Raw genomic sequence first — 25202 nt, 5'->3', positions numbered from 1 at the left:
AGCTTTGTCTAGAATGAGACCCTACCCCCTGCCAAAAAATTTGCTATTCTTCACATCTTTAACCAAATGAAGTAAGAAATTTCATATTCATAGTATTGAATGTGTGTAATTTTTTGGTTCTGGGCCTTCAGTGATAGAGTTTTGATTTCCATGTGTGAAGCTTTTGCTTCTTTCCATAGCACTGCAAAAGGAAAAAGGAAATGAAAGAAAGGAAAAAATTGTGGCTGGAGAGATGGCTCAGCAGTTAAGGTACTTGCCTGCAAAGCCTAAGGACCCAGGTTTGATTCCTCAGTACCCCTGTAATGCCAGATGTATAAGGTGGCACATATATCTGTAGTTTATTTGCAGTGGGTAGAGGCCTTTGTGCGCCCATCCTCTTTTGTTCTGCCTCTTTCTCTATCTCTCTCAAATAAATAACTATTAAAAAGGGGAAAGGAAAAAATCATCCCCAAGATAAAATTAAATCAATGAAAAAAATAGGAGAGATGGAGAGATGGCTCAGCGGTTAGGGCACTTGCCTGCAAAGCCGAAGGACCAGGTTCTGTTTTCCAGGTCCCATGTAAGCCAGATGCACATGGTGGCACATACATCTAGAGTTCGTTAGCAGTGGCTGGAGGACCTGGTGCACCCATTATCATCCTCTTTGTCTCAAGTAAATAAATAAAATATCTAAAAAAAAATAGAAGATACAAAGCAGTGTGGAAAATAAATGTAGAAATGTGTATGCATGCGTGTGCGTACACCCACTTATGTATTGTAATATGTGTGAAATAATATATTATCTTTGGAAACTAGAAATAACTTTTAAAAACTTACTTTTTACTAGAATTGCCCACCAACTTTTTAAAAAGAAGTATCAGTTTATTTTAGTTATTTGAGAAAAAGAGGCAGATAGAGAGAAAGAGGGAGAATGGGTATGCCAGGGCCTTTAGCCACTGCAAATGAACTCTAGACACATCTGCCACCTTGTGCATCTGGGTTATCGCACACCCATTCTTTTAACTGTGTTGGACATTTAAAAAGTTTACTGTATTCTCCCTCTCTCCCTCCCTCCCTCCCTCTCTCTCTGCCTCTTTCTCTCTCAAATACATACATACATACATACATACATACATACATACATACATACATACAAAATATATTAAAAAGGGGATGCTGGATTGATGACTTAGTGGTTAAGGCATTTGCCTGCAAAGCCAAATGATCCCGGTTCAAATCTCCAGAATCCACATAAGCCATATGCACAGGGTGGCACATGCATCTGGAGCTAGTTTGCAGTGATTGGAAGCCCAAGTGTGCCCATTCTCTCCCTCTCCCCCCCTTCTCTCTCTGCCTCTTTCTCTCTCAAATAAATAAATGTATTTTAAAAGTTTACTGTGAAAAGTGGTCATACTTTTTGTTTAGTCTTTGACATACAAAATGGAGGGGGGAAATATAGAGAGAGAAAGAGAGAGAGAATATGTGGGTATTGTGAAACTTGAAGCTATGTTTCACTGAGCTGAATTCCTCTGACATTCAGGTGATTTGGAACAGCTGACAGCATCAGTGCCTGGTTTTTCTATTCCTGTCCTCCTATACATTATGCTTCATTGCACACCTTTATTTGGTTTAAGGCCCAATATAAATAGGAATAAAACGGTCTGCATTATATTTTCCTCAAGTTCCTCAATTAAAAATGGAGAAGCCATGACCCAAGAAACCAAGTAATCCCATAATGTTATTTTTGAAATAGAACACATGCTAAGTAGGAATTTCAGGTAGCTTCCATGCACATGTTATATTATTTGACTATGTGTGCATGATAGAGAACCGAATGTGTTCTCAAGAAAATTTGGTAAAGGCTTCAGATTTTCTGAATGAAGTGCATTCTGAGCTTTCACATATTACAGCTCATGACCAAAAATGTGAAGAATGGCTTACTTCATGTTTATCTTTTGATATTGTTTGGTATTTTATTGTGTAAAATTATTAATTATTTATATATCCCTGGAGTATAAGAGGGTCTTGTTAGTTAACCACATGGTTAAACATGTCTGAGGTCTGATTAAGGAGGTGCAGTGATACAATTAGTTTGAGGTAATTTGATGCCTAGTATCAAGTAACTGATATTATGCACACATGGTGCATACTGTCTCGTGGAAAGGGACAGAAGTTTAATGAGAGTAATTCAATACCTACTTTTGAAGGGTCAAAATGTTTCCTTAACACAGACTTTCAAAATATATTAAAAGAGAGTATTACAAAATGTTAGAATAGAATAACTAAGCTTTCTGTTAAAAGAATGTTTTACCTAATACAATCATAAATAAATTTGGAATTGTGTTTGTTTAAAAAGCTTTATATAATACTGTCTTGAATTTAACATAGTTCATCTTAAGTATAATAGTAGGAAAAGGTAATAGTACTTGATAAATTATGGTTATTGTTTTAAGAATAGAGCCAGTTAGATCACCTTTAAAGTTCTCAGGGCTATTTCATGTGCTTCTGGACCTCATGTCAACATTGAGCACTTGAGGATTTGTCTTCTTGGAAATTTATGTAACTAAAGTGCCATTTTTATTTCAAGTGTATGGAATACTAGAATACAGTTTTCTATGTTTTCAAAAGATTATGACAGGTTATATCCATGCCCTACTCTCTGATTCAGCTGTGATATCTATGCCTCACCCTCAGATTCCTCTATTTTTAAACTTTTAAAAATTTATTTATGTGAAAGACAGAAAGACAAAGAGAGGCGAAACACAGTATGGGCATGCCAAGGGCCTCTTGCCACTACAAATAAACTCCTGGCACATATGCCACTGTGTGCATCCAGCTTTATCTTGGTACTGGGAAATCAAACTTGGGTGGATAGGTTTTGCAAGCAAGTGCTTTTAACCACTGAGCCATCTCCCTAGCCCTGCTTCCTATATTTTGTTTGACTGAAAATCGTGGATCAAGCAGTCATGAAAAATTTGCATAACAAAGAATTTTTCCATCAAAATTTGGCAATTTGCTTATGATTTTTTTAAATTAATTAATTTATTTATTTGAGAGCGACAGACACAGAGAGAAAGACAGATAGAGGGAGAAAGAGAGAATGGGCGCCCCAGGGCCTCCAGCCTCTGCAAACGAACTCCAGATGCGTGCGCCCCCTTCTGCATCTGGCTAACGTGGGACCTGGGGAACCAAGCCTCGAACCGGGGTCCTTAGGCTTCACAGGCAAGCGCTTAACCGCTAAGCCATCTCTCCAGCCCTGCTTATGATTTTTATAAATATGTAAAGTTTTGGTGGTTTACCTATCTTGGGAAAAATATTTTCTTTATCTCTTATTGGTTGATACTTTTATATAACCATTTGGCTGCTTCTTAATAGGGAAGGAAATATTTCTTGAATAAGCTACCTTTATTTTCTTTAGTTTTTTTAATATTTTACTTTTATTTATTTATTTGAGAGTGACAGAGAGAGAAAAAGACACAGAGAGAGAGAGAGAATGGGTGCGCCAGGGCCTCCAGCTACTGCAAACAAACTCCAGACACGTGCGCCCTCTTGTGCATCTGGCTAAGGTGGGACCTGGGGAATCGAGCCTTGAAATGGGGCCCTTAGGCTTCACAGGCAAGTGCTTAACTGCTAAGCCATCTCTCCAGCCCCTATTTTCTTTTTTTTTTCTTTTTTTTTCTTTTTTTTTTTTTTTTTTGGTTTTTTTTGAGGTAGGGTCTCACTCTAGCCCAGGCTGACCTGGAATTCACTATGGAGTCTCAGGGTGGCCTTGAACTCACGGCGATCCTCCTACCTCCGCCTCCCGAGTGCTGGGATTAAAGGCGTGCGCCACCACACCCGGCTTCCTATTTTCTTGAAAGTATTAATTTATTATAGGTTTGTCTTTATATTCCAATACAAACTCTCCACATACTGTTTTTTTTAGTTTTAACACAGTATGGATAAACTGATTTTAAGGGCACTTAGCCAATAATAGTAACTAAGTTGACTTTATACTGATCAAGAAGTTTACAAAAATGAGAATGATGCATTTGTGAAGAATTTATAAGCTACTGACTAAATGATTACTTTTAACCATAATACCCATATTTTGTAATTTTTTGGACAAATATTTGGTTTCATTATGTTTCTGAGTAAACTAAAGCATTGACATATAAGAAAGGAAGATTTTCTCATTTATCTTTCTGAATTGTTCATTCTGTACTGCATAAGTATATGACAATAGACAAGTTATTATTTCTTTAGATTTTGAAATGAACTCCTTTGTTCCATGTTTAGTGTATAGAATGTCAGGATTCAAAGTATCTTTCTTCTTTTAAGGGAAATCAAATGTAGTGCTACTGGTTTTTTAATCTGTGAATGAGCTAGGAAGTCAACAATGAGTGAAAATGATAGTATGATAAGTCCATCTCTAGAAGGAGAGTTGAATAGTGAGAAGCAAGGTGATGTAATAGGTGATGGTAATTTATGGGGAAAAAACAGAAATAAAAGATTGTGAGTGCTGCCGAGCATGATGGCACACACCTTTAATCCCAGCACTCAGGAGGCAGAGATAGAAGGATCCCCATGAGTTCAAGGCTGCCCTGAGACTATGTAGTGAATTCTAGGTCAGCCTGGGCTAGAATGAAACCCTACCTCAAAAACAAAACAAAAAGATTGTGGGTGCTATTAGATTTACTTTAGAATTATTTCCCTCTGCTATTAATACTTTAAAAAATGTTTGTTAAGTTTTTATTTGTTTTTGAGAGAGAGAGAGAGAAAGAGAGAGAATGAATGGCTATGCCAGGGCCTCCAGCTGCTACAAATGAACTCCAGATGCATGTGTCACTTGTGCATCTGGTTTATGTGGGTCCTGGAGAATTGAACTTGGGTCTTTTGGCTTTGCAGGCAAGTGCCTTAACTACTAAGCCATCTCCCCAGCCCCTAATAGTTCTTTTTTATTTTTTTACATCAATAGAGAGGGAAGGGATGAGACTGAATTGTTAGCTACAGTTGGGTGGTTACGTTTTATTCACTATACAGAATAAAATCTGTGTTCTATAACAGTTTCAATGAAGTAAAGGTGAAAATTTTCTTATTAGTGAACATTTGCTATCTAAGGGTGTCAGATACATTCTTTCTGAGAGTATGTTTGAAAGGCTTGAAAACTCACCTTTTCTTTTGCTATTCTTTCTGTAGCACAGTATAGCTGAGAACAGGATCCTACCTCTCACAGGGGTTGGCATGCACTTAGCCCCACCAGAGAAAGCTGGCTACCCACCGGATTTGGAGCGAGCAGGCCTGACCCCAGAGGTTCAGAAGATGATCACGGATGTTATCCAAAACCCTCCTGTCAACTCAGGTGATGAGCATAGCCAGTTTTCTCTGTATCCTTCAGGATTGAGAGTCAAGCAGGGTACATCTGCAAGCAGTCCCTCAGATTTTTCACTTGTATAGTATTGGTCCTTTAAGTAAAACCTTACTTTTGTAATTTTTTTTTTATTTTAGGAAAATGGTGGAAAGTATTTTGAAAAATTATTTTCTTCTTTTCAGCTCACATCTTACCCACCTATCCCCAGGCTGGCCACTTCATCCTGTTCTAATGTCAACTACATCACTTGAAAAGTGTTTTTCTCCACATTTATTTCCAGTAGTTTACTAGCTACTTGTCTTCCCCTAAGCCTCTCTGATTCTTGCTCCTAAGGTTCCACTTTAGTAACCTCTCTAATCAACATAGCCCGTGTTATCAGTCCCTGTGACGCAGAGGGATAGGCCAAGCTGTAGCCCTGTGGAAGGCATTCTTCTTGTGCTCTGGTGTAGAACCTCACTGTGCCTGTGAGTCTGAGCTCCTTTGCTTGCCACACCTGACACTTTAAGTAATGGTACACTTACAGGAGGAAAGTGGAGGCATATTAGAGGATTTGCTCTTAAATGAACTAATATAAGCTCAATGCACTAAAATTAAGCAAATCTGACCCCCCCTCCCAGTCTGTTAGGATAGACCACCTCTGCCCTACAGAAAGCCCTATCTGTAAAGCTGTGTGAATGTTTTTTTTTTTTAATTCAAATTTTATTCCAGTACTTTTCCTCATGAAAACAACTATACTGTTCCTCCCTGAAATTTGGACAAAGGAGAATAGCATCATTGTCTAAAGCCCAATAAATAGTGTTGTTAATTGATGAAAACAAAAACCAGTCACCTTGTGTGCAGCAACATTTCTAAGCTTCCTAAGACTTGATGGAAGGTGTAAAACACAAACACTTCCATCAATTTCAATTTCATTGGCAATAGTGGAAGCACAGGACAGGAGACACAGGCCAGTTGGTAGGGCACTCATTTTATATCCAATGAGGTTTCAACTGCCTGTTGATTTACAAGCTCAAGATTGTATTTGAATGAGACATTTCACAAGTAATTCTGTTTCTATATCACTTTGTATCTTTCTGATTATAATTTAAATGGATATATATATACATACATACATTTGAAATCTGTCTACAGAGAAAGCATTCTCTATTCATGTGAATTTGAGTACCTAAGTGATAATTTTGCATTCATAATTATAAGTAAGTTGGTATTTTGTGAACTTGATCAGTGTGGATCTGTTGAAGTAAAATAGATTTCTAAATTTGAAAACCTGGGTTTAGATTCAGGGCTATATAGTGACAGGGTAACCTGGTTGTCTGTCATTTTAGAGAAAAGTGATCATCTTTCTAATATCAGCAACCAGTCTGCTAGGAATTAAGGAAGAGGAAAGAAAATAGTATTTACTTTTCCAGATTAGAGTATGTTTGTGTAAACCTCTCTCCCTGTACAAAATGATATACTATTTTAGGGAATGCTAAAGATCCACAAGTCCTTCTGATTTTAGTTCTTTGGAATTTTTTTCCACTATAAATTATTGTTTCTGTTACTCAAAAACATGTGGTGATGACTCAGTGGACAAAGTACTCACTGTTTAAACTTAAGTACCCAGTTTGATCCCTGGTCCCACATAAAGTCAGGAGCCATGGTGGACTTCTCTAATCCCAGCCCTCTTATGGGAAATAGGAGGAGGCAGAATTTCCCAGAAGCTCTCAGTAAGTACAGTAGAAAGGAAGCAGCAGGAGGAGATGTAGAGAAATCCTGCCTTGCCTACAATGAGGTGAAAGGTTGAGATGGACCTTCACATACGTGCTGTGGCATGTGCATGCCATACTCACACACACATGAACACAGTGCATGTATACACACAGATACATAAAAACATTTAACATTTCTCTGGATAAGATCATTAAGTAGAATCGTACTGCTATTTCTTTTTCTTTCCCTTTTTTTTTTTTTTTTTTTTTTTTTTTGAGGTTGGATCTTGCTGTCTGCCCAGGCTGACCTAAATTCACTATGTAGTTTCAAGGTGGCCTTGAACTCACAGAGATCCTACATCTGCCTGCTGAATGCATTTGTGGATGTCAAGTCTCTCATATAATGATGTAGTTTTCCCATGTAATTCATATCCTCCTATGTGCTTTAAATCATTTCTAATTACTTATACCTATGTAAGTAGTTGTTACACTGTGCTGTTTAAGAAATGATAAGGTGTCGGGCGTGGTGGCACACACCTTTAATCCCAGCACTTGGGAGGCAGAGGTAGGAGGATCACCTTACAATGAGTTCAAGGCCACCCTGAGAGTACATAGTGAATTTCATTTCAAGTCAGCCTGAACTAAAGTGAGACCATACCTCAGAAAACCAAAAAAAAAAAAAAGAAAGAAAAGAAAAGAAAAGAAAAGAAAAGAAAAGAAAAGAAATGATAAGGAACAGTGATTAAAAGTGCTTGCTTGCAAAGCCTGCCAGTCTGGATTCAGTTCCCCAGTACCCACAGAAAACCGGTTGCAAAAAGTGGCACATGTATCTGGAGTTTGCTTGCAGTGGCAAAAGGCCCTAGCATGCCCCTTCTCTTCCCATTCCCTTCCTCCCTCCCTCCTTATCCCCTCCCCTCTCTTTATGAATATTTTAAAAAGTTATAAGAAGGGCTGGAGGTGATCAGTGATTCAGGTACTTCATTCCAGTGTTTACATCTGTTTATTATTTGGCTGTGGTGAAAAATGGAGGTGCTGTTAGTTTACTTTTTATTTTTTTTAATTTTTTAAAATTTATTAGTTTTGTATTCAGCAAATACAGTCAGCTCGGTACCATTATTAAGCTCATCCGTGACCTACCCTTCCCCTTTAGCCCCCTCCTTGTTGAGGTAAATGGGTCGTGCATTGTGGACTTAGCCCACAGTTATGGGTAAGATAAATGTCTCTGCATATCATGACTCAACATGTGGCTCTGACATTCTTTCTGCCCCCTCTTCCGCAATATTTCCCTGAGCCATGTTGGGTTCATTTGTGGTCTGCTTCAGTGACGAGGTGTTGGGGGCCTCTGAGGCTCTGGCTCTCTGATTTGGCAGGAGTTGAGTTTTCTCTGTGTTGATGTCCTTCCCCCTTGTGCTGGTATCTGGTTCATCAGGAAAAGAGTACCCTTGCTTGTTTCACCAATTTTCCTTAGTTTCAGCTGGGGCCCTTTTGAGGTATGATGGGGTGGCTCTCTCCTTAGAATCTACATCTGTCTAAAAAAGAGAAGCAGATTATACAACGGAGAGTAAGTTAGCACCAGGACAAATGAGATAATTGTTACTTTTTTTTATAGAGAATTTAATAGGTATAGGCCTTCTTGTAGCCCATGATTGATGGTAGCTTGATATTGGAGAGTGGGCTTATGTTTGGATATGGTTCTGACTTGTTTCTCAGCTCCAGCTATGGGTCCCATATCACTGAGGGATCAGTTAGCCAAATCAAGAGCAGTTGGTTCCTCACCATGGCTGTGTGCCACTATTGCGCTTGTGTGGGCATCAAAATAGATTATTTGCTGCTAAGTAGGTTAGACCATGAGTTGCTTGGACAGATATTGGTCATTTGCCCCCAGTCACCCATGTAGCACCTTCTGGCACGAGACATGCTGTCTGGGGACCTGACTCTCTTCTAGCTTCCAGCCATGCCATTCCATTTTACGTGTCAACTGCATATGGTGTTTTCAACAATAGAGTCTTAACACTAACCTTTGGTGGGTCATCAAGTACTCTTACAGAAATCTGTCTGTCTTTTAGGAAACCTTGTAGGTCTCTCTGATCAAAAGCTCATTGTGGAAGATAGCCCCATGCTGGTACTGGGAGTTACAGGTCAGTGCTCACTGAGAAAATGAGGAAAAGGATAACTAATATACAAGAGTTAGAGAGAAGAGAGAGAGAGTGAGAGAGAGCGAGGGAGGGAAGATGTAGAAGATTAAGGTTAGCCTTGATCCTATCCTCTCCAGTGTCTTGTGGTTCAGGTGTTCCCTGTAAGGGCCTGTTGAAGGTTCAGCCATTTTGTCTGCCTTTTAGGAAGTAGAATTTTATGGTACCATTGCCGTTTGGGTCTAGATTTGTGTTTCCCACCCCTTCGATGCCCTCTCCTCCATCTACCTCCATTCTAGTGTCTAGTCCACGAGATGCTTGCTGGATATGTAAGGTATCTTGGGTAGATTCAGGTTAGGTGCTGTAGATGAGTGAGACTCTGTGGCGATTTTTTTTCACTGTGATTGGGTAAGTTCACTGAGAATGATCTGTTCCAGGGTCACCCATTTTTCCTCAAATTTCATTGTGTCATTTTTTCTTACTGATGTATAGAATTCCATTGTGTAGATATACCACATCTTAGTTATCCATTCTGATAGTGATGGACATCTGGATTGAGTCCAGCTCTTACTATTACAAATTGAGCTTCTACAAACGTGGTTGATCAAATCTCTCTGGCCTGTGGTTTGAAGGTTTTCGGTACATGCCCAGTAAGGGAATAACTGGGTCTGTTGGCATCTCTATAGCAAGCTTTTTCAGGAGTCTCCATGTTGCTTTCCAAAGTGGTTGTACCATCCTACATTCCCACCAATAGTGGATGAGTGTTCCTACTTGTCCACCTCCTTACCAGCATTTATTTTCATTTGATTTTTTTTAAAGAAGTATTTTATTTATTTATTTACTTATTTATTTATTTAAGAGCGACAGACACAGAAAGACAGATAGAGGGAGAGAGAGAATGGGCGTGCCAGGGTATCCAGCCACTGCAAACGAACTCCAGATGTGTGCGCCCCCTTGTGCATCTGGCTTATGTGGGACCTGGGGAACCAAGCCTTGAACCGGGGTCCTTAGGCTTCACAGGCAAGCACTTAACCGCTAAGCCATCTCTCCAGCCCTTCATTTGATTTTTTGATGTTTGCTATCCTTATTGGGGTAAGGGGGAATCTCATAGTTGTTTTAATTTGCATTTCTCTGATGATTAGGGATGATGTACATTTTCTTAAGTGTGTGTTTGCCATTTGTATTTCTTCCTCTGTGAACTGCCTGTTCAACTCTGTGCCCCATTTTGTGAGTGGGGTATTTGGCTTCTTACTGTTTGATTTTTGAGTTCTTTGTAGATTCTAGAGATTAGGTCTCTATCAGTTGGATAACCCGCAAATATTTTCTCCCATTCTGTGGGTAATCTATTGGCTTTGCTAATTATATGCTTATCTGTAAAGAAATTCTTCAGCTTCATTGTGATCCCATTGGTTGAATGACTGTTAAAGATCATGAGCTACTGGGGTTTTGTTCAGGAAGTCTTTTTCCATTCCTATATCATGGAAAGTACTTCTTAAATTTTCTTCCAGTAGTATTCAAGTTTCTGGTCTTACATTGAGGTCTTTGATCCATTTACATTAGAGTGTAGTGCATGGTGAAATGTGTGGATCAAGTTTCAGTTTCCAGCATATGGTTATCCAGTTTGTCCAGCACCATTTGTTGAAGATGCTGTCTTTTTTCCAGGATATATTGTTTGGGCCTTTGTCGAACATCAAGTAGCTGTAGTTGCGTGAACCAAAGTCTGGGTCCTCAAATCTATTCTATTGGTCTATACTCCTGTTTTTATGCCAGTACCATGTTGTTTTTATTACTATGGCTTTGTAATATAGCTTTAGATCAGGTATGTGATGCCTCCAGAGGTATTTTTTGTGCTGATGATATTTTTGGATTTGGGAGGCCTTCTGCCTTTCTATATGAAATATGAGATCATTTTTTTCTATCACTGTGAAGAACTCTGTAGGGATTTTAATTGGAATTGCATTAAATCTGTATAATGCCTTTGGTAGGATTTCCATCTTCACAATGTTAGGTCTGCCCTATTCAGGAGCATGGGAGATCTTTCCATTTTCTCAAGTCCTCCTCAATTTCTTTTTTGAGTGTTTTTATGTTTTCTTTGTATAAATCTTTCACTTCCTTGTTTAACATTATTTCCAAGGTATTTTTTTTTTTGTTGCTATTGAAAATGAGACCATGTCCCTTAATTCTTTCTGTGTATCTTTGTCATTTGCATATAGAAAGGCTACTGATTTTCGTGCATTGATTTTGTATCCTGCTACTTTGCTATAGGAGTTAATCACCTTCTGGAGTTTTGGGATGGAGTCTCTTGGGTTTCTTACATAGACAATCATGTCATCAATGAATAGAGCTAACTTAACTTCTTCCTTTCCAAATTGTATCCCTCTTATTTCCTTCTCCTGTCTAATTGTTTGAGCTATAACTTCCAATACTATATTGAAAAGCAGAGGTGAGAGTGGACACCCCTGTCTTGTTCCTGATCTTAATGGGAATTCCTCCAGTCTCTCTCCATTAAGTGTTATTTGGGCCTTGGGAGCTTTGTATATTGCCTTTATTATGTTACGATACAAACCAACCATGCCAGTTCTATCCAATGTTTTGATCATGAAATGATGTTGTATCTTGTCAAAGGCCTTTTCTGTCTCTATCGGAATGATCATGTGGTTTTTATGTTTAATCTTGTTTATGTGGTGAAGTAAGGAAACAAGACAATTGACAAAACAAAGAACTGGTTCTTTGAAAAAATAAACAAGATTGACAAACCCCTGTCCTATTTGATCAAGCAAAAAAAAGGAGAAGCTTCAAATTAACAAAATTCAAAATGAAAAAGGAGAGATCACAACAGACATAAGTGAAATTGGGAGAATCATCAGGACTTATTTCAAAAACCTCTGCTCCACAAAAGAAGAGATGGATAAATTCCTGGACGCATGCCATCTATCAAAACTAAACTCAGAGCAGAACCCATCACACTCATGGAGATTGAAAAAGTAAAAAAAAACCTCCCCCAAAAGAAGAGTCCAGGACCAGATGGCTTCTCAGCTGAATTCTATCAAACCTTCATCGAAGAACTCAAACCAATCTTCCTTACACTGTGCCACACAATTGTAGAACAGGGAAAGTTACCAAACTCCTTTTATGAAGCAAGTATCACCCTAATTCCAAAACCAGGCAGAGATGCCCCAAGAAAAGAAAACTGCCGGCCTATTTCCCTGATGAACTTAGATGCAAAGATCCTGAACAAAATCCTCACAAACCGAATCTAACAACACATCAAAAGCATTATCCGCCTTGACCAAGTGGGATTCATCCCAGGAACACAGGGGTGGTTTAACATACGGAAATCTGTCAATGTAATACACCATATAACCAAGTTTAAACATAAAAACCACATTGTCATTTCAATAGTTTACTTTTTAAATTATATCATTATAATTCTGTGAAACTTGAAATTTAGGAAAGAAAATGGGAACATTAAATTATCTCATTCCTACTCCCACACTGTTTCACTGGTAGAAGGTGAAGCCAGGAGAGTTGTAACATCATGTCTGAGATTAATATCTGAGCTAGTTTTTTTTTTCTAATGTCCTATTTTAAGTTGTACTGCACATTCAGTTAAAAAATGTATATTAAATTTATAATCCCTATTAAGACTAAAGTTTGTAAGCCTTTAACTTGTGTAAAATAATTATATTCCCTTCTTATTTTCTGGTGTCATGAAATATTAACTGGGCTGCAAAGATGGCTTAGCAGTTAAGGTGCTTGCCTGTGAAACCTAAGAACCCAGGTTTGATTCTCCAGTACCCATGTAACGCAGATGCACAAGGTGATGCATGCATCTGGAGATAGTTTGCAGTGGCTAGAGGCTCTGGAGCACCCACTCATAATCTCTGTCTCTCAGGAATAAAATATTTATCATCAATCACAACTTATACCCCTACATTCTTGGCTTAGCAGTTCCAATTTCAAATGTTAGATAGCTTTTTGAAGTGAGAAAATTTTAATTCAGGCAGATAACAGAAATGTGAAAAATATTTACAATTGGACAACCTGGTTCAACCTGTATCAGTGATATTAGCAAGTACATTTTGTAATAATTAGTAACAAAACATTAATAAAATATGTTTTTACTACAGTATACTGAATAAACATTAAATAAATTTTACTCAGATAAATATTAAATTACAATTGTAAAGAATAGTCGAGGGTATTTACAATATGTTTATGAAACTTTCTTTTTATCCTTTTTGATGCACTATATATAATACACTTTATAGGTTGAACATGTAATACAAAAGATGTATTTATTTGTATAGGTTACTTCAAAAGCCAAAGTAGAGGAAGATTGTGATGACTATCTGATCTTTCTCTCTCTTTTTTTTTTTTACATAGTGCATTTAGAGTCTGTAAGATATCATGTACTGGTGTGATAGTTTAGCTTTTGGATTCATATATTTATACATATGAGATAAGCAAAGAGTGAGGGGGGGAGAAAATAGGCATGCCAGGGTCTCTGGCCAAACAAACTGTAGACACATGTGCACCTGGCTTACATGGGTCATAGGGAGTTGAACCTGGGTCCTTGGACTTTGCAGGCAAGTGCTTCAATCACTAAGCCATCTTTCCAGCTTCAGAGTCTTGTTTTTCTTTGATACTTTTATTCTCTTACTAGAGCAAATAGCACTAATTATAAATGACAGTAAGGAATTTTGACTTTGTAACTTCTTTTATAGTCCTCTCACTTTATTAGTTTTTCCATGTTTATGTAATTTTATACTTCTTTTATTAAGTTTAAATTTTTAACTGTGCTTAAAAATAAATTAAGCAAGACTTTAATGAGGTACCTAGATAATATTTTGAATAATTTCTCTCATTCTTTATGTGCATGTAACTAGAAAATTAATGGTGGCTTCCAAGGGACCTTCAGCAAAGTAGGAGTAACATGATCTCTTTTAAAGCACTGAAGAAGTACAGATAGTATTACCACTTAATTCTCTAGTAAATATTTTTAGTTGATATTTACAAAGGCATATATAAGATGACCCTTTAAAGCTACATGATACTTATTTGCATAAATATAATGTAAGATGACTTTAAGATAGAAAAATCAATGATTCTTTCAGAAATATGTAAAAATTATTTCCAAATTTACAGTCTTGTACATCTACTAAATAAATAACATTTGTTAACATAAGGTAAATGTTCACATATCATAACTATGAAAAAGGACATTTTAATTTTAGAAATATAATTCAAAATCGAATAAAATTCTTTTTTCTTTTCAAAGTAATTAATTTAGCTTGTAACACTATTATAGTTCAAGGTGTTATGAATGTAATTTTGAATTAATTTGAATTAGTGAATTTAAGAACTTAGTTCTCATTCACACCAAACACATTTCAAATGCTCAGCAGCAACATGTAGTTGGCTAATGGTTACTGTATTTAAGCCATACATTCTAGAAATATTTGCCAGTGTACATCAAAGTACAAAATGTGTCTGTGAACTATCAGTCCTACTTCCACCAATCCAGAAATTTGGAAAGATGCATGAAATGTAATGAGCATCAGAATGTTGCTTGTGAGAAATCTGAAGATAAAGCAGGTTGGAAGTAAATGCTGCTATACGCATAGAGCAGAGGATTTCTTAAATTAGACATTAACAATGGTGAGGAAGTGGGATTGATGGGATTCCTGTGGCATTTAGGATGGTATAATGACCCCAGGACAAATAAGATTTTAGTTTGGTTGATATGATAATCACTTGCTAACTTTATCACCATTTAGTTAAAGTGGTTAGAGAATCAGTTGTCCTGTTTCCTATTAGTTGTGTAAGCCTTCTCTTTTTGCCTTCCTGTTTTCCTGCCTCTGCATGTTTTGGGCAAGTCCAGTAACAAGCTAAAGCTGGGCATGGTGGAGCACACCTTTAATCCCAGCACTGGGGAGGCAGAGGTAGAAGGATTGCCGTAAATTCCAGGCCAGCCTAACAATACATAGTGCATTCTAGGTCATCCTGACTAGCGCGAGACCCTACCACCAACAAAGCAACAAAAACAAAAACAAAACAAAACAAAAAAACAAAAAACAAAGACCAAAAACAAGCAAAAAGAAAAAACAAAACAAAACAAAAAAACCAAACAGTAGCAAGCTGAGATCTTTGGAAGAAAAGAGAATATAAACCTGAGATTTTTAATAGTTTAAATTTACCTTTTCAGGGTGTTGTTAAAGAAAAAACATTGGTGTCTGACCACTAACTTGAATTGAGTGTCACAAATGTGTGAGGTGTTGAGCTGGGGAGATTTCTCAGTGGTTAAGGCACTTGTGCATGCAAAGTCTGAGGAACTGGATTCAGTTCCTCAGTACCCTCATAAGCCAGGTAGCACAAGGAGGCACATGTATCTGGAGTTCGTTTGCTGTGGCAAAGAGGTCCCAGAATACCCATTCATATTCTCTCACTCTCTATCTGCCTCTCTCTCTCTCAAATAAAGAACACATGTGTAATGTATTTTCTGAACTGAAGCTGAGTAGAACTGCATACATGGCTTTCTCATGCTGAGTGGTCTGCTTGTGGGTCATTGTTATATAGTTTGTACAAGGAGTGGAGAGACCAACACAACCTGGAGTACTGTTCTTACAAAAAGCTTAAAGTTTAGTGGAGTAGGAACCATGCCAAAGCAGCCTAGAAAACAAAACAAACAAACAAAGAAACACCACCAAAATATATTCTTCTACTAAAAAATGAGGAGTATAAGAAATAATCAACTATATGGGCTGGAGAGATGGCTTAGCGGTTAAGTGCTTGCCTGTGAAGCCTAAGAACCCCGGTTCGAGGCTCGGTTCCCCAGGTCCCACATTAGCCAGATGCACAAGGGGGCGCACGCGACTGGAGTTCGTTTGCAGAGGCTGGAAGCCCTGGCGCGCCCATTCTCTCTCTCTCCCTCTATCTGTCTTTCTCTCTGTGTCTGTCGCTCTCAAATAAATAAATAAATAAAATTTAAAAAAAGAAAAGAAAAGAAATAATCAACTATAACAGAAAACTAGGAGAGATCCAGAGCATCTACAGCTCACAGAAGCAGGGAGAAGCTGCTCCAGCCGTGGTGGTACCAAGTCCATGGCGGCAGCAGGTCCATGGGGCCACAGCTGCAAGGCTTGGCTTGAGCCAGAGGAAAAGCCAGGTGACGGGATTTTCCACTCACACTAGAGCTCCTCACAAACCCAAGAAACATGAAGGGAGGACCCCAGAGACCAACGGAGGAGCAGATCATGAAGTAGAGTATCACATGAACAAGCTGGAGAACTAGAGTCACCATCCACAGCCTCCCCTCTTTCACCACCAGCTCAAGCATCAGCAAGCACCAGAGACCTGGGGAAAGGAGCACACAGCACCCAGCACTTGTGACCAGAGCAGTGATCCAGCAACCCAGCCAGCCTACTTGAACACACAGCACACCAAAGAGGGACCCAAACAGAAGTGCAGCATAACTGAGACCAAAATCATCCCTAAAGGTAACTGGGATTACACCAGGAAAGGGTCACACTTGGTTACAAACTGACTTGGAACCATCAACAGACCAGAAATATTAATCTCCTAGATGACAGGATTAAGGGTGTGGGGCAAAACATACCCTAAGGGACTGTGACTTTGTTAGAGGATCTGGTTATCATAATACCTACTCTTGCATAAATACTCTGTGCTGTTTTCATTGAATGTGTATACAGTTTAGTTAAATTTTAGAATCTGCTTATATTTTGTTCCACTCAACCTACTTGAATACTCTCACAGCAGGCAAACCCAACAAGAGTCACTTTTGTAGATACTCTTAAGAGTCTTAAGAACTACACCTAACACCTTAATCTCCTACCCTGAAGGTATATAACATCAGATTGATTGATACATCTAATAATGCTGCAGCTAACTAGAAAATCCAAGCATTAACTTAACCCAAGATGCAAAAATGTGTACATTATGACATAAGAAACACCAAAAATCAAGACAATATAAATCCACCAAAAAGTATTAATGCATCAGAAATGACCTCCAGTGAGAACGAGTTAGAAGAAATGCTTAAGAAGGATTTCAAAAGAATGATTATAAATGTGCTTGTGGAAATCAAAGGAATCACAGAAGACACAGGAAACCAATTTAATGAAATAAAGAGGTCAATACAAGGCATAAAAAGGAAATGGAAGTAATAGAGAAAAACCAGTCAGAATTACTAGCAATGAAGAACACAGTCAATGAAATAGAAAAAAACTCTATAGAAAACCTCACCAGTAGAATGGATGGAGAGGACAGAATATCTAAACTAGAATGCCAGGTGGCAAATCTAATACAGTCCAACAAAGAGAAAGACAAACTAATAGGAAAGTATGAATGGGAATTTCAAGATATTCAGGACACTATGAAAAGATCAAACATAAGAATTAAGGGCATAGTAGAAGAAGAATTCCACTCCAAAGGCATAGTAGGCATTTTCTACAAAATCATAGAAGAAAACTTCCCCCAAATTGGGAAAGAAGTGCCAATGTAGATACAGGAATCCTTTAGAACACCAGCCAGACAAAACCTGGAAAGAACTTCTCCTTGCCATATTGTAATTAAACTACCAAACATACAAACCAAAGAAAAAATATTGAAAGCAGTCAGAGAGAAAAATCAAGTTACATACAAAGGCAAGCCCATCAGGATCACAGTAGATTACTCAAACTTTAAAAGCCAGAAGGGCGTGGAGTGATATATTCCAAGTCCTGAAAGATAACAACTGTCAACCAAGGTTACTTTATCCTGCAAAGCTATCCATTCAAATAGATGGAGAAATAAGGACATTCCACAACAAAAGCAGGCTAAGGAATATTTGAAGACAAAACCAGCTATATAGGAAATACTTGAAAGAATCCACCATACTGAAGGGAAAGAAAAGCACACATATAAGGAACCTGGAAAAAACAAACCATACTCAAATACTAGTTAATACAAGAGAGCAAAGGTAAAACTGCAAGAACTACAAAATAAATGGCAAAAATAAATACACACCTTTCAATAGTATCTCTTAATATCAATGGTCTCAATGTCTCAACCAAAAGACAGGTTTGCAGACTGGATTAAACAGTAGGATCGTTCAATTTGTGGCCTCCAAGAAACTCACCTTTCTACAAAGGATGGACACTGTCTTAGGATGAAAGGTTGGAAAACGGTGTTTCAACCAATGGGCCTAGGAAAAAAGCAGGGGTTGCTATCCTGATATCTGACAAGGTAGACTTCAGTCCAACATTTGTTAGGAAAGCTAAGGAAGGTCACTTTATATTGATTAAGGGCACACTTCAACAGGAGGACATTACAATCCCAAACATATATGCACCTAGCATGGGGGCTCCCAGCTTCATCAAACAAATACTATTAGAATTAAGGTCACAGATAACACCAAACACAGTGGTAGGGGGTGACTTCAACACCCCATTCTCATCAATTGACAGGTCATCCCGGGAAAAAAATAAACAGAGAGGCATCTGGATTAAACAAGCTCATAGAACAAATGGACCTAACAGACATATACAGGATATTTCATCCAAATACTACAGAATACACATCTTTTCAGCAGCATGTGGAACATTCTCTAAAATAGACCATATATTAGGACACAAAGCAAATCTTAACAAATACAGGAAAATTGAAATAATTCCTTGCATTCTGTCTGACCACAATGGAATCAAACTACAAATCAATCACAATAAATGCTATAGTGCATACAGAAAATCATGGAAACTAAAAAGTTAAAAGTTACATGATTCTGAAAATAAGATTTGCAGATAGTTCTAGTTAATAAGCAAATACTTAAGTAGTTGGTAGGTTTGTTTGCTATAATAGGTATTGAAATGATTCTTTTGCTCAAAATCCCATTTATATGTGCCATTAGCTTCTATTTTTAATACCTTATCTTTAAGGAAAATTAATTTGTAGTTGGCATTTTGAAGTTTGAGCCACACGTCCCTTAGAATCCGTTTCATGAGTGGTTGTTTTGATTTTCTGGCAGCTACAATGAGCAGTACTGACTTATCCTACAGCCAAGGGGTGTGGGTGGTGGACAGAGGGGTCATATTTTTTTTCTGTCCTCTCTCTAGGGTTATTGACATTTGAAAAATGAACCTTTGCTGTAGCAACTGTTTTCCTGTCTGCACAGTAGTTTACCATTTCCAGTTCATAGTTTCCTAATGCGATCTGAATGATTTGTTAAGTTGGCTTTCTCATCTTTTGCAGACATGTCTAATATTAAACTAATTAGAATGTTAGTTCCTGAAAACATTGACACATACCTTATCCACATGGTAATTGAGATCCTTGAGAGTGAGCAGGACTGCAGAAGCCAGCTTTCCTGTGATAACAGCAAGAAGAGATGTTTCCCCAACTCTGAAGAGAGCTATTCAAATTTTAAGAGAAACAAAAAAGTTGCTCCTACCAAGGTATTAATTGTGTATAGAATTTTTATGAAGTGTTGCCTTGTTCACTTTGCACATTCAGTACCAGAATGTTGTATCTTTTGAACTGTTGTAAGTTCTGATGCAAGGTTACTTCCTTATTTGTGTACTGTATTTCCTTTGGTTCTCAAAATATGATTTGAGAAAAGTCAATTGGGGTTTATTTAAGTAACTTTAGCTGCTTGCCATCATCCCAGCCCCCAAGAAAGTAATTTCCAGATAGTAAATTATTTTGGTGTGATAATATATATTTGTTAATCTTTGCATTAGAAAACGGGGCTCTTGATTTTATTATTACATTATGCTTTATAGAATTACCAGCATTGAACTCTTACTTTTCTGAGTAAAGGGAGATGGTATCTTTAAATTCTGTATTTCAGGTACGTTTGTATATAGTCATGTTCTGCATAACCTAATGAAATTTAATGAGTTGGAAGTGTTTATCTTTTTATCTATTTATTCGCTATAAAAGGGATATTAACAAAAATTTGGGGTGAAATTAATTCAATTCAACTTCTGTGTCCAGCTTCTACCACTAAGCTTTATCCACAGCCCTTTATATATATATATGAAACATACTGTCAAATTTTGGTATCTTCAAATATTAAATTTACTTATAGTAATAAAATACATAAGTATTAAATATGTATCTTTATAATATCTAGCATGAGGAGCATTGTTGTATTTGAAAAAAAATAATATAAATAATGTAGGAAAATACAGAGTACATAGTTGCATGCATAAAAAAAAGCGTGCGTGTCAGTGTCAGCATGTGGGTCTACAGCGTGCTTGTCAGTGTCAGCCATTTGTGTTAACCCAAGTAAATGTGTCATGGCACATATATGTGAAATACTGTCTACTTTTTTACTCAGCAAATAAATGTTTGAATTTGAGTGTCATAAGAATAGGCAATTGGATGACAAGTACTTGTCTAGTGATGTGGTGATTTTTGTTCTCTTTTCTTTATAAGCTTTTGACCCCAAAATAAGTTCTATAGATGTCACTATTTGACTTGGTTTGTTGGAATCACAGCAGAGTATTTATTTTATAACCTACATTGTATTTTGTAGTTTATACAACTTTTAAGTGATAAAAATATTTCTTTTTCTGTTTCCTACAGATTTCATCTGAAACCTCAAAGAGAAAATTACCTGGGTGGTTTGCCAAAGGAAACGAGACCCTAGCTGAGACCAGCAAAAAATCAATGAACAAAACAATAAAGAAAGGTCTGTTTAGTTGACAATTACAAAAATTAATTTGTGTGTATTACTGTATTATAAGAAGATAGTCATGCTTTATTCCTGAAAAGCATGAAAAATAAGGACCCTGTTTCAAGGGTCAATTCCCCAGTACCTATGTTAGCCAGATTCACAAGGGGGCACATGTGTCTGGAGTTGATTTGCAGTGGCTGGAGGCCCTTGCACACCCATTCTCTCTCTCTCTTTGCCTCTCTCTCTCTCTCTCTGTGTCTGTTGCTCTTAAAGAAATAAATAAAATTTTTTGAAAGTAATATTTCGTCTTAAAAATTACTTAGATTCCAAAATAAAACTTAACATATATATTGAACAACTTGTCATATCAAATCATACTTCCAAAGTTGAGAACAGGTATTTGAGTATCTGAGAACCTGAATGATTACATCCTAGGATAGAATATTAGATTTGATTAGTTCTAAGATTGCTTTCATAAACCTTATGACTATCCTTTGTTTTGATTTCTGTACTTATTAGTTATATTTAGAAAATCTATTGCATGGTTATTTGATACTGATACTAGATGAGTAGTCCTGTAGTAATTGATATAGAACAGTCTTGAATTACTGAAACTATGTCTTGCAAAGTTCAGAAAGCATAGTTACTTTACAAATTGTCTTTACTTTCTTTAAAAGGCACTGTTAGGTGACATTTGTGGACTAGACCAGTAAAGGTGAAAGCATTCTGGGCTTTGTGTAAGTGGAGGGAAAACAAAGGATTCCAGTTGTACAGGCAACTATGTACTCTGTATTTTTCTACATTATTTATATTATTTTTTCAAATACAATAATGCTCCTCATGCTAGATATTATAAAGATATATATTTAATACTTATGTATTTTATTACTATAAGTAAATTTAATATTTGAAGATACCAAAATTTGACAGTATGTTTCATATATAACTTAAACATCTGAAACTAAACTTTGTTTCATAAACCTAGGTTATATGAGTTTAAACAGTTCACCATATGGTTTGTAAATACATTCTGAGCCTTTGGTTGGTATTTTTATAAGTAAGTAATTTTTATAAAGAAGAAATTGTTGCTAATAAAAAAGAAATATATATGTGGTAAAGAACTACAATTCAGAGAAGTGAGAACAACCACAAAAGAAAGTTAAAAATCACACATATTACCTCAAACAGGCAGTCAGCCCCTCATTCATCCTGCCCACCATCATTTGTTGCATAAATAATACATTGTGAACTTCCACATCCAAACTATACTTGAAACATAAAAAATCCTTGAGATTTTCTTTTTTCTTTTCTGTTAGCATGATATGCCATACATGGTTCATGGTCACTTCTGTGCTCGGCCTCAGTATATCATTGTCAGCACATATGTATACAGCGTTCATGTTAGTGTCAGAACGTGTGTCTACAACGTGCTTGTCAGTGTCAGCACGTGTGTCTACAACGTGCTCGTCATTGTCAGCACGTGTGTCTACAGCGTGCTTGTCAGTGTCAGCACGTGGGTCTACAGCGTGCTTGTCAGTGTCAGCACGTGTGTCTACAACGTGCTCGTCATTGTCAGCACGTGTGTCTACAGTGTGCTTGTCAGTGTCAGCACGTGTGTCTACAGCGTGCTTGTCAGTGTCAGCACGTGTGTCTACAGCATGCTCGTCAGTGTCAGCACGTGTGTCTACAGCGTGCATGTCAGTGTCAGCACATGTGTCTACAGCGTGCATGTCAGTGTCAGCACGTGGGTCTACAATGTACATGTCAGTGTCAGCACGTGTGTCTACCGCGTGCTAGTCAGTGTCAGCACGTGTGTCTACCGCGTGCTTGTCAGTGTCAGCACGTGTGTCTACAGCGTGCTTGTCAGTGTCAGCACGTGTGTCTACAGCGTGCTTGTCATGTCAGCACGTGGGTCTACAGCGTGCATGTCAGTGTCAGCACGTGTGTCTACAGCGTGCTCGTCAGTGTCAGCACGTGTGTCTACAGCGTGCATGTCAGTGTCAGCACATGTGTCTACAGCGTGCTTGTCAGTGTCAGCACATGTGTCTACAGCGTGCATGTCAGTGTCAGCACGTGTGTCTACAGCGTGCATGTCAGTGTCAGCACGTGTGTCTACAGCGTGCTTGTCAGTGTCAGCACGTGTGTCTACAGCGTGCATGTCAGTGTCAGCACATGTGTCTACAGCGTGCTTGTCAGTGTCAGCACGTGTGTCTACAGCGTGCATGTCAGTGTCACTACGTGTGTCTACAGCGTGCTCGTCAATGTCATCACGTGTGTCTACAGCGTGCATGTCAGTGTCAGCACGTGGGTCTACAACGTGCTCGTCAGTGTCAGCACGTGTGTCTACAGCGTGCTTGTCAGTGTCAGCACGTGTGTCTACCGCGTGCTTGTCAGTGTCAGCACGTGTGTCTACAACGTGCTTGTCAGTGTCAGCACGTGTGTCTACAGTGTGCTCGTCAGTGTCAGCACGTGGGTCTACAGCGTGCTCGTCAGTGTCAGCACGTGTGTCTACAGCGTGCATGTCAGTGTCAGCACGTGGGTCTACAGCGTGCATGTCAGTGTCAGCACGTGTGTCTACAGCGTGCTTGTCAGTGTCAGCACGTGTGTCTACAGCGTGCATGTCAGTGTCAGCACGTGTGTACAGCGTGCATGTCAGTGTCTGCACGTGGGTCTACAGCGTGCATGTCAGTGTCAGCACGTGTGTCTACAGCATGCTCGTCAGTGTCAGCACGTGTGTCTACAGCGTGCTCGTCAGTGTCAGCACGTGTGTCTACCGCGTGCTCGTCAGTGTCAGCACGTGTGTCTACAGCGTGCATGTCAGTGTCAGCACGTGGGTCTACAGTGTGCTTGTCAGTGTCAGCACGTGGGTCTACAGCATGCATGTCAGTGTCAGCACGTGTGTCTACAGCGTGCATGTCAGTGTCAGCACGTGGGTCTACAGCGTGCATGTCAGTGTCAGCACGTGTGTCTACAGCGTGCTCGTCAGTGTCATCACGTGTGTCTACAGCGTGCATGTCAGTGTCAGCAAGTGTGTCTACAGCGTGCTCGTCAGTGTCAGCACGTGTGTCTACAGCGTGCTCGTCAGTGTCAGCACGTGGTTCTACAGCGTGCATGTCAGTGTCAGCACGTGTGTCTACAGCGTGCTTGTCAGTGTCAGCACGTGGGTCTACAGCGTGCATGTCAGTGTCAGCACGTGTGTCTACAGCGTGCTTGTCAGTGTCAGCACGTGTGTCTACAGCGTGCATGTCAGTGTCACTACGTGTGTCTACAGCGTGCTCGTCAGTGTCATCACGTGTGTCTACAGCGTGCATGTCAGTGTCAGCACGTGGGTCCACAACGTGCTCGTCAGTGTCAGCACGTGTGTCTACAGCGTGCTTGTCAGTGTCAGCACGTGTGTCTACAACGTGCTTGTCAGTGTCAGCACGTGTTTCTACAGCATGCTCGTCAGTGTCAGCACGTGTGTCTACAGCATGCTCGTCAGTGTCAGCACGTGTGTCTACAGCGTGCATGTCAGTGTCAGCACGTGTGTCTACAGCGTGCTTGTCAGTGTCAGCAAGTGTGTACAGCGTTCATGTTAGTGTCAGAACGTGTGTCTACAATGTGCTTGTCAGTGTCAGCACGTGTGTCTACCGCGTGCTTGTCAGTGTCAGCACGTGTGTCTACAGCGTGCATGTCAGTGTCAGCACGTGTGTCTACCGCGTGCATGTCAGTGTCAGCACGTGTGTCTACAACGTGCTTGTCAGTGTCAGCACGTGTGTCTACAGCGTGCATGTCAGTGTCAGCACGTGTGTCTACAGCGTGCATGTCAGTGTCAGCACGTGTGTCTACAACGTACATGTCAGTGTCAGCATGTGTGTCTACAGCGTGCTTGTCAGTGTCAGCACGTGTGTCTACAACGTGCTTGTCAGTGGCAGCACGTGTGTCTACCGCGTGCTTGTCAGTGTCAGCACGTGTGTCTACCGCGTGCATGTCAGTGTCAGCACGTGGGTCTACAGCGTGCATGTCAGTGTCAGCACGTGTGTCTACAGCGTGCTTGTCAATGTCAGCACGTGTGTATAGCGTTCATGTTAGTGTCAGAACGTGTGTCTACAACGTGCTTGTCAGTGTCAGCACGTGTGTCTACAGCGTGCTCGTCAGTGTCAGCACGTGTGTCTACAGCGTGCATGTCAGTGTCAGCACATGTGTCTACAGCATGCATGTCAGTGTCAGCACGTGTGTCTACAGCGTGCATGTCAGTGTCAGCACATGTGTCTACAGCGTGCATGTCAGTGTCAGCACGTGTGTCTACAGCGTGCATGTCAGTGTCAGCACATGTGTCTACAGCGTGCTTGTCAGTGTCAGCACATGGGTCTATAGTGTGCACATCATTGTTG

The 25202-nt window shown here is 39.1% G+C and overlaps 1 protein-coding gene across 6 annotated transcripts in view; it reads left to right on the top strand.

Annotated features, from left to right (window-relative positions):
• The window catches only part of Wrn (WRN RecQ like helicase), a 179887-nt gene extending 159013 nt beyond the window's left edge, over positions 1 to 20874 (top strand). For all 6 annotated transcript variants that reach the window (XM_045158705.1, XM_045158707.1, XM_045158706.1 and 3 more), the window contains 3 exons: positions 5158 to 5320; positions 19401 to 19603; positions 20739 to 20874. In XM_045158705.1, coding sequence (XP_045014640.1) covers positions 5158 to 5320; positions 19401 to 19603; positions 20739 to 20858 — 486 coding nt within the window. In that variant the 3' untranslated portion in view covers positions 20859 to 20874. The remainder of the gene's footprint in view (positions 1 to 5157; positions 5321 to 19400; positions 19604 to 20738) is intronic.
• The last annotated feature ends 4328 nt before the right edge of the window (positions 20875 to 25202 follow it).

Source organism: Jaculus jaculus, chromosome 9, assembly GCF_020740685.1.
Source record: "Jaculus jaculus isolate mJacJac1 chromosome 9, mJacJac1.mat.Y.cur, whole genome shotgun sequence".
NCBI classification, from domain to species: Eukaryota; Metazoa; Chordata; class Mammalia; order Rodentia; family Dipodidae; genus Jaculus; species Jaculus jaculus.
Note: the sequence above shows the minus strand (reverse complement) of the source record. Positions and strands in the feature narration are given on the sequence as shown.